Source organism: Sphaeramia orbicularis, chromosome 20 (assembly GCF_902148855.1).
Source record: "Sphaeramia orbicularis chromosome 20, fSphaOr1.1, whole genome shotgun sequence".
Taxonomy (NCBI): domain Eukaryota; kingdom Metazoa; phylum Chordata; class Actinopteri; order Kurtiformes; family Apogonidae; genus Sphaeramia; species Sphaeramia orbicularis.
In genome coordinates, this window is record NC_043976.1 from 3,225,734 (window position 1) to 3,236,590 (window position 10,857).

The following is a 10,857-nucleotide window of genomic DNA, read 5'->3' on the forward strand; positions in this document are numbered from 1 at the left end:
AGTGTGTCTCTTGTGTTACCATTGCGTTGAGATTAGTCGACCTGTAACTGACTGGTGTGTATTTGTTACATGTAATCATACATGTTGTGGAAATGTGTTGTTTACAAACATGTTGTCACTGCTGCAGTCGAGTGTGTGCGTTGTCGAGGCTCTGAATACGTTGTTTGTGTGTGTGTGTGTGTTCCTGTGTGAGTGTGTGTTGATGCAGATTCATAAAAGCAGATTAAACAGATTGTGCATCGTATCTGTTGATGAGCTAACACTGCCCTGTGGGACTGAAGAGAGAGAGTGTGTGTGTGTGTGTGTGTTTAATGTGCCTTCTGTTACAAAGATGGAAAATGAGCCTCCAAGCTATTTAATGTCAACACTCTGAGATGACAGCAACACACAAAGACACGACAGACACACAAACACATGCAAAGACACACAGACACACACATATACCACACATGCACACACACACATATTTTACACACGCACACGCACACACGCACACACACACATATTTTACACATGCACACACACACACGCACACACACACATATTTTACACACGCACACACACACACACACATATTTTACACACGCACACACACACACACACACACACATATTTCACACACACACACACACACACATATATACTACACACACAAACACACACACACACACACATATTTCACACACACACACACACACACACACATATATACTACACACACAAACACACACACACACACATACACGGACACATACTGTATATATTACACATAGACTCACAGACACACACAAACACACACACACACACATATATTACACACAGACACACACATATACTACACACACAGACACACACACACATATATTACACACAGACACACACATATACTACACAGACAGACAGACACACACACATATACTACACACACAGACACACACACACATATACTACACACAGACACACACATATACTACACACACAAACACACACACACATATATTACACACAGACACACACATATACTACGCACACACACACACAGACACACACATATACTACACACACAGACACACACACACACACATATACTACACACAGACACACACATATACTACGCACACACACACAGACACACACATATACTACACACACAGACACACACACACATATATTACACACAGACACACACATATACTACGCACACACACACACACACACAGACACACACATATACTACACACACAGACACACACACACATATATTACACACAGACACACACATATACTACGCACACACACACACAGACACACACATATACTACACACACAGACACACACACACACATATACTACACACAGACACACACATATACTACACACACAGACACACACATAAACTACACACACAGACACAGACACACACATATACTACACACACAGACACACACACACACATATATTACACACAGACACACACATATACTACACACACACACACACATACTACACACACAGACACACACACACACACATATATTACACACACACACACATATATTACACACACACACATATTACACACAGACACACACATATACTACACACACACACACATATATACTACACACACAGACACACACACACACATATATTACACACAGACACACACATATAGTACACACACAGACAGACACACACATATACTACACACACAGACACACACACACATATATTACACACAGACACACACATATACTACACACACACACACACACACATATACTACACACACAGACACACACACACATATATTACACACAGACACACACATATACTACACACACACACACACACACACACATACTACACACACAGACATACACACACATATATTACACACACACACACATATATTACACACAGACACACACATATACTACACACACACACATATACTACACACACAGACACACACACACACATATATTACACACAGACACACACATATAGTACACACACAGACAGACACACACATATACTACACACACAGACACACACACACACACACATATATTACACACAGACACACACATATACTACACACACACACACACACACACATATACTACACACACAGACACACACACACACACATATATTACACACAGACACACACATATACTACACACACAGACACACACACATATATTACACACAGACACACACATATGCTATGCACACACACACACACACATATACTACACACACAGACAGACACACACATATATTACACACAGACACACACATATACTACACACACAGACAGACACACACATATACTACACACACAGACACACACACACATATATTACACACAGACACACACATATGCTATGCACACACACACACACATATACTACACACACAGACAGACACACACATATATTACACACAGACACACACATATGCTATGCACACACACACACATATACTACACACACAGACAGACACACACATATATTACACACAGACACACACATATGCTATGCACACACACACACATATACTACACACACAGACAGACACACACATATATTACACACAGACACACACATACACTACACACACAGACAGACACACACATATATTACACACAGACACACACATATAGTACACACACAGACAGACACACACATATACTACACACACAGACACACACACATATATTACACACAGACACACACATATGCTATGCACACACACACACACACACACACATATACTACACACACAGACAGACACACACATATATTACACACAGACACACACATATACTACACACACAGACAGACACACACATATACTACACACACAGACACACACACATATATTACACACAGACACACACATATGCTATGCACACACACACACATATACTACACACACAGACAGACACACACATATATTACACACAGACACACACATACACTATGCACACACACACACACACACAGACACACACATATAGTACACACACACACACACACACACATACACTACACACAGACAGACAAAGGTCAAACACGGACATTTAAATTTGATCAAACACTGATTTGGTGAACCGTCTGACTTTCATCAGTCAAACAGAACCAAATGCAGAATCCGCTTCATACGCTGACCATCCCCTAGCTACGAAGGTGCAGAACATCTTCACCTTCTCTTTGTCTAGATCATATAGTGGGTGGAGTTAGACTCAGAAGGCAGTCATTGGACCGGGTCAGACCAGGTGGAGTCAGATTGTGATTGGACGGTTCATCCTGTCAGTCTGGTTCCTGCTTTAACTGGTTGGTGTGTGCTGTGTGTGGGTTGGAGACGTCCATAACCTGTGTGTCTGTGTGTTTCAGCCTGTCTGTCCGGTCAGGCCGCCGACTGTCCTCTGGTCCAGTCCAAAGACGACGACTTCGACTGGGAGCAGGGAGATGCCACAGACCGACCCTCCAGCGCCCCCTGGATCCCTGCAGGTACCACAACCACACCGGGTTCTTTATCAGAGCATGGTCTGGTCCATATGCCATGAGAGGACTGGGATACATCTGCCTCTTGGTCCTCCCCCTAGATCCTGTTCGAGGTCCTGTTCTTGATCATCCTCTAGGTCCTGTACTAGGTCCTGGTTTAGATCCTCCTTTAGGTCCTGTACTAGATCCACTTCTAGGTCCTGTGCTCAGTCCTGTTCCAGGTCCTGTTCTAGATCCTCTTCTAGGTCATGTTCTGTGTCCTGTTCTAGATCATCCTCCTTGTCCTGCACTTGGTCCTGTTCTAGATCATGTTCCAGGTCCTGTACTATATCCTGTGCTAGGTCCTGTTTTAGGTCCTCCTCTGGGTCCTGTTCTAGGTCCTGTTCAAGCTCCTCCTCTAGGTCATGTTCTAGGTTCTGTTCTAGATCCTCCTCTATGTTATGTTCAGGGTCCTGTTCTAGGTCCTATTCTAAATCCTCCTCTAGGTCATGTTCTAGGTTCTCTTCTAGATCCTCCTCTAGGTTATGTTCAGGGTCCTGTTCGAGGTCCTATTCTAGATCCTCCTCTAGGTCATGTTCTAGGTTCTGTTCTAGATCCTACTCTAGGTCCTGTGCTTGGTCCTGTTCTAGATCTTCCTCTAGGTCATGTTCTAGGTTCTGTTCCAGATCCTACTCTAGGTCCTGTGCTAGGTCCTGTTCTAGATCTTCCTCTAGGTCAATGTTCTAAGTTCTGTTCTAGATCCTACTCTAGGTCCTGTGCTAGGTACTGTTCTAGATCCTACTCTAGGTCCTGTTCTAGATCCTCCTCTAGGTCATGTTCTAGGTCCTGTTTTAGATCCTACTCTAGGTCCTGTGCTAGGTACTGTTCTAGATCCTACTCTAGGTCCTGTTCTAGATCCTCCTCTAGGTCATGTTCTAGGTCCTGTTTTAGATCCTCCTCTAGGTCATGTGCTAGGTTCTGTTCTAGATCTTCCTCTAGGTCCTCTTCTAGGTTCTGTTCTAGATCCTCCCCTAAATCCTCTTCTACGGTCTCTTCAGTCTCATATACTCATCCAACCCCAGTCTCTGTCATCCCCTGTGTCTCCATGTTCTTCTGTTTTGTAGACCTAGTTCTGTGGTTCTCTGTAGTTCTGTGGTTCTCTGTAGTTCTGTGGTTCTCTTTAGTTCTTTGGTTCTCTTTAGTTCTGTGGTTCTTTGTAGTTCTGTGGTTCTCTGTAGTTCTGTGGTTCTCTTTAGTTCTTTGGTTCTCTGTAGTTCTGTGGTTCTCTTTAGTTCTTTGGTTCTCTTTAGTTCTGTGGTTCTTTGTAGTTCTGTGGTTCTCTGTAGTTCTGTGGTTCTCTTTAGTTCTGTGGTTCTTTGTAGTTCTGTGGTTCTCTTTAGTTCTTTGGTTCTCTTTAGTTCTGTGGTTCTCTGTAATTCTGTGGTTCTCTGTAGTTCTGTGGTACTCTGTAGTTCTGTGATTCTCTGTAGTTCTTTGGTTCTCTGTAGTTCTGTGGTTCTCTTTAGTTCTATGGTTCTCTTTAGTTCTGTGGTTCTCTTTAGTTCTGTGGTTCTCTGTAGTTCTGTGATTCTCTTTAGTTCTTTGGTTCTCTTTAGTTCTTTGGTTCTCTGTAGTTATGTGGTTCTCTTTAGTTCTGTGGTTCTTTGTAGTTCTGTGGTTCTCTGTAGTTCTGTGGTTCTCTGTAGTTCTTTGGTTCTCTTTAGTTCTGTGGTTCTCTGTAGTTCTGGGGTTCTCTTTAGTTCTTTGGTTCTCTTTAGTTCTTTGGTTCTCTTTAGTTCTGTGGTTCTCTGTATTTCTGTGGTTGTCTTTAGTTCTATGGTTCTCTTTAGTTCTGTGGTTCTCTGTAGTTCTGTGGTTCTCTTTAGTTCTGTGGTTCTTTGTAGTTCTGTGGTTCTCTTTAGTTCTTTGGTTCTCTGTAGTTCTGTGGTTCTCTTTAGTTCTATGGTTCTCTTTAGTTCTGTGGTTCTCTGTAGTTCTGTGGTTCTCTTTAGTTCTATGGTTCTCTTTAGTTCTGTGGTTCTCTGTAGCTCTGTGGTTCTCTGTAGTTCTGTGATTCTCTTTAGTTCTGTGGTTCTCTTTAGTTCTTTGGTTCTCTTTAGTTCTGTGGTTCTCTGTAGTTCTGTGATTCTCTTTAGTTCTTTGGTTCTCTTTAGTTCTTTGGTTCTCTGTAGTTATGTGGTTCTCTGTAGTTATGTGGTTCTCTTTAGTTCTGTGGTTCTCTGTAGTTCTTTGGTTCTCTTTAGTTCTGTGGTTCTCTGTAGTTCTGGGGTTCTCTTTAGTTCTTTGGTTCTCTTTAGTTCTGTGGTTCTCTGTAGTTCTGTGGTTCTCTTTAGTTCTATGGTTCTCTTTAGTTCTGTGGTTCTCTGTAGTTCTGTGGTTCTCTTTAGTTCTGTGGTTCTTTGTAGTTCTGTGGTTCTCTTTAGTTCTTTGGTTCTCTGTAGTTCTGTGGTTCTCTTTAGTTCTTTGGTTCTCTTTAGTTCTGTGGTTCTCTGTAGTTCTGTGGTTCTCTTTAGTTCTATGGTTCTCTTTAGTTCTTTGGTTCTCTGTAGCTCTGTGGTTCTCTGTAGTTCTGTGATTCTCTTTAGTTCTGTGGTTCTCTTTAGTTCTTTGGTTCTCTGTAGTTATGTGGTTCTCTTTAGTTCTATGGTTCTCTTTAGTTCTATGGTTCTCTGTAGCTCTGTGGTTCTCTGTAGTTCTGTGATTCTCTTTAGTTCTGTGGTTCTCTTTAGTTCTTTGGTTCTCTGTAGTTATGTGGTTCTCTTTAGTTCTTTGGTTCTCTTTAGTTCTGTGGTTCTTTGTAGTTCTGTGGTTCTCTGTAGTTCTGTGGTTCTCTGTAGTTCTTTGGTTCTCTTTAGTTCTGTGGTTCTCTTTAGTTATGTGGTTCTCTTTAGTTCTGTGGTTCTCTGTAGTTCTGTTGTTCTCCTTAGTTCTGTGGTTCTTTGTAGTTCTTTGGTTCTCTTTAGTTCTGTGGTTCTCTTTAGTTCAATGGTTCTCTTTAGTTCTGTGGTTCTCTTTAGTTCTGTGGTTCTCTGTAGTTCTGTGGTTCTCTTTAGTTCTGTGGTTCTCTGTAGTTCTGTGGTTCTCTTTAGTTCTATGGTTCTCTTTAGTTCTGTGGTTCTCCGTAGTTCTCTTTAGTTCTTTGGTTCTCTTTAGTTCTGTGGTTCTCTGTAGTTCTGTGGTTCTCTGTAGTTCTGTGGTTCTCTTTAGTTCAATGGTTCTCTTTAGTTCTGTGGTTCTCTTTAGTTCTGTGGTTCTCTGTAGTTCTGTGGTTCTCTTTAGTTCTGTGGTTCTCTGTAGTTCTGTGGTTCTCTTTAGTTCTATGGTTCTCTTTAGTTCTGTGGTTCTCCGTAGTTCTCTTTAGTTCTTTGGTTCTCTTTAGTTCTGTGGTTCTCTGTAGTTCTGTGGTTCTCTGTAGTTCTGTGGTTCTCTTTAGTTCTGTGGTTCTCTGTAGTTCTGTGGTTCTCTTTAGTTCTGTGGTTCTCTGTAGTTCTGTGGTTCTCTTTAGTTCTATGGTTCTCTTTAGTTCTATGGTTCTCTTTAGTTCTGTGGTTCTCTGTAGTTCTGTGGTTCTCTTTAGTTCTATGGTTCTCTTTAGTTCTGTGGTTCTCCGTAGTTCTCTTTAGTTCTTTGGTTCTCTTTAGTTCTGTGGTTCTCTGTAGTTCTGTGGTTCTCTGTAGTTCTGTGGTTCTCTTTAGAGTTGAGGTGTGCTTTCACTGAACTCTCCCGTCTTTCATCTTATCCTTAATGGACATTAATTAAATCATCTTCATGTGACACAAGGTCAGATTAAAGTGGGTTTTCAACCTGATTCAATGTTCTGTTTCATACAATAATAGATCTTTGCCCAGACTCAAGAACATAAGAACGATCTCTGGAACGAACTTAATCAAACGTATCGACATTTTCAATTCAAAGCCCCTGAACTTCACATCATGATGTCATTGTTAGTTTCACACTCATTAACCTTAAAAACCTCAAACATCCACCGTCGACCAAAACCATCTACTGACGTAAATGTTTAACACCTGTTGATCCACTAATCATATCAGTACATGTAAATAATTGGTGTAAAATACAGTTTATCATCTTTTCATGGTCATCAGATATGATCCGTTTGGATGTTCAGAGACTCTGTAGTTACCGTGGAAACAGTCATCTTCTACAACATTGATTCACCAGTAAAACCCATGGAGTTGGATCAATGACAGTGACAGGCAGCATCATGATGTAGAAAAAGTGAAAGAAATGACCTAAAGACAAGGTGGACATTGTGGATGAGTCAAAGCCCAGACATCAGTCCAACATCAATCCAACATCAACCCAGATATTGGTCCAACATCAGTAAAACATCAGTTCAACATCAACCCAGACATCAGTCCAACATCAGTCCAACATCGGTCCAACATCAGTTCACCAGACTCTGATCCTCATCAAACCAGACGCAGACTGGAAAGGTTTAAAGAAGAACGCAGAACACTTGATGGAGAACACCTGATAAAGGCGTGTCCACTCAGACTCAGCTGTGATTGGACCACAGGTGGATCTACTAAACACTGAAAGTTTATTTTACATGATACGTTATTGATTAGTTGACTTTACTTTGTAAATTTAAAGATTTATATTTTGTAAATTCAAGGAGAAAACGTCCAAGATGGTGAATATTTTTACAGACGCTGTAGGTTGAAAATCAAACTAAAGTATAATTGACTTCAGAGACACTGGAACCTCATCATGTCCCACATTTGTCCACATACAGGAAGTCCTTGTATTTTTCTGTCCTGTTTTTCCAAAGCCGTATACAACCATCTGATCCGACTTCCTCGGCCTGAACTCCAGTGTTTCCTGAGTGATGGTGGTGCGAGTGTGTTTTGTCCTGAGTCGGGCTGTGCACCTGAAGGCAGCGCGAGGACAAAGGCTGCAGTCTTTGTGTTATCTACTATTGAGCTGCCAACGCCGCTCGGTGACTTATGGACGGATGCCGACAGTTCACCGCCGCCGCTGATAACACCGCGTGGACCAGTCGTTTGTTATACGCTCACAGAGGTTAAGCCGCTGACGAATGAGAATGCAGCGCTCTTAAATCACAGAGCCAATCACGTGAGAGACAGGCTGAGCGAGGACACATAGGGAGGAGGCGGTTACTGTCCTGTTTAATGAGATTTACAACCGACGCCCAAAGAACCGAGCAACGAAGAGGAAAGAAACAGACGATGCAAACAACCGTGAACGTCAGCGCCGACCACATCCAGTCGACCTTTGACGCTGACAGACACGCCCCCAACACGCCGACCACATCAGATCATGCCAGTTTTCTGTCTTTTAGGGTCAGAGTTCATGCTCAGTTAAAACACTTCATTCGTGATTATTGTGATGTTGATGATTTTAGCATTAGGATAATTAATAGTAACAGATCAGTTTATTCCAGCTCTAAATGTAAAGATCATCAGATCAACTTTAGTAATGGTATGGTGATATTAAAATGAAATTTGATTGATTGACCAAAAAGGAGAGTCAAAAACACAAATAACTGTCAAACTCTTTCACTAATTCTCTCTCAATTAAATTAATTAAATCAATACTCATCAGGCTTTAGATCCTTTATTTTTTATTTCATTTTGTTACTTCTTTGCTTTTTTTGTCTTCATTTAGAGTCATGTTTTATTAATTTTATAAAATAATTTTCTTCTGTTGTCTTTTTATGTTTGTTACTTTTTGTGTATTTTTTTTGTCTTTTATGTTTTTAGTTTACTTTTTGTAATTTTCTGTATTTTATATTTTTATTGTTACGTTTGTGTAGTTTTACATCTTTGATGTTTTTAAGTCATTACTTTTTGTGTTATATTTTTTACATTTTCATAGTTTTGTTACTTTTTAATGTCTTTTTCAGCTTTCTGTCCTTGTTATGTTTTTAGGTCTTTTTATGGGTTTATTATTTCCTGTCAGGATCAACTTAAAGCAGCGCATGACATTCATCACCAATTTTTCATCAAATCTGTAAAACCTGAGTGATAGCCTAAGTATCACGAATCCGTTCGTCTTCCCGTGATCACGCACCTGAATCTCTTTACTTCACAGTGAACAACTTTGACTCCATCACAAGCAGTCTGTTTGTTGACATACCAAACCGATATGTCACTCGAGCCTTTTCAGAAATTTTGTTGCGAACTGCACCGTGGGAATGGAAATTCCACACAGCTGCAGTATGGCCACAGTAGCAACAAACACGGAAACAGTTTCATTTCTTCTTGCGGCTGCGTGGAATTCCGGAAAAGGCCGAGTGATGGTTTGGTTTAGGTTTGGTATGTAAACAAACACCATGAGCGAAGTGATTCAGGTGCATAATCACAGAAAGACTAACGGATTTGTGATTCTTAGGCTATCACTCGGGTTTTACAGATTTGATGAAAAATTGGCGACTCAATTCAGTCTCTGCATTTTACCCATAATACACCTGCATACCTAGCATCAGTATTAGCACATAGCACACATTTGGAGCTGTGAGCTGCCACCACTATGCATTCAGCTCTCTGTGGACATTTGAGACCCCGACCACCTCTGAACCTGGTGTGAATCTGTCTCTGTTTCCATTTCTGTCTCATGTCTCCATCTGATTGGTGGAGTTGTCCACTGGTTCACACCCACAGAGACAGATGGACGGAGTCAGAGTCCAGTTTAAGACCCGTGGACAGCTGCTGAAACCTGATATGTCGACACTGACCATGTGACCACTCACTCCTCAGTGCAACCCGACACCCTAACCCATGAAGTATTGGACTGAATGAAAGTGGACAACGTGTCTGGAATGAATACATCATCCATGTATTATTAGACCTGGACTCTGACATGGACCTTATTGGATTCATCATTTCAGGGATAAACAACTAGAAAATGTCCATTTAATAGTTTATTTCATAGACTTTTTCATTCAAGTGTCTCCAAAATATTCAGCTTATCTCAGATTTGACAAGGAAACCAGTTTCACTTTAATTTTTATTGAAAAATAACTGAAATCAAGAAAAATGGTCCGAAAACTATCTGTAGGCTTATGTTTGTTAGAAAACACATCAGTTAATTAACTAAATAGAAGTTGATGTTTGATAATGTTCATATTTTAATAGGGTGTTGTTGCCCATTCAGATTTAATCCCAAAGTTGCCATGGTGATTCCCGCCCTTATAAGTGGTTACCATGGTGACTGTCTCTTTTGTCATTGAAGTTGTCAGTTAGAGGTTTCTGGTTCCCGGTCAGTTCTTAAATGCCCCAGATGTGTCCAGTATGACTTCTAGGAGACTGGTGTGAAGGCACTGATGTCCATTTTCTGTAGGTTTATTAGTTTTATTAGA

The 10,857-nt window shown here is 40.9% G+C and overlaps 1 protein-coding gene across 1 annotated transcript in view; it reads left to right on the forward strand.

Annotated features, from left to right (window-relative positions):
• Positions 1-10,857, forward strand: part of LOC115410980 (receptor-type tyrosine-protein phosphatase mu-like) — a 188,462-nt gene that overhangs the window by 41,341 nt on the left and 136,264 nt on the right. The window contains 1 exon segment of the mRNA XM_030122845.1: positions 3,405-3,521. Coding sequence (XP_029978705.1) covers positions 3,405-3,521 — 117 coding nt within the window.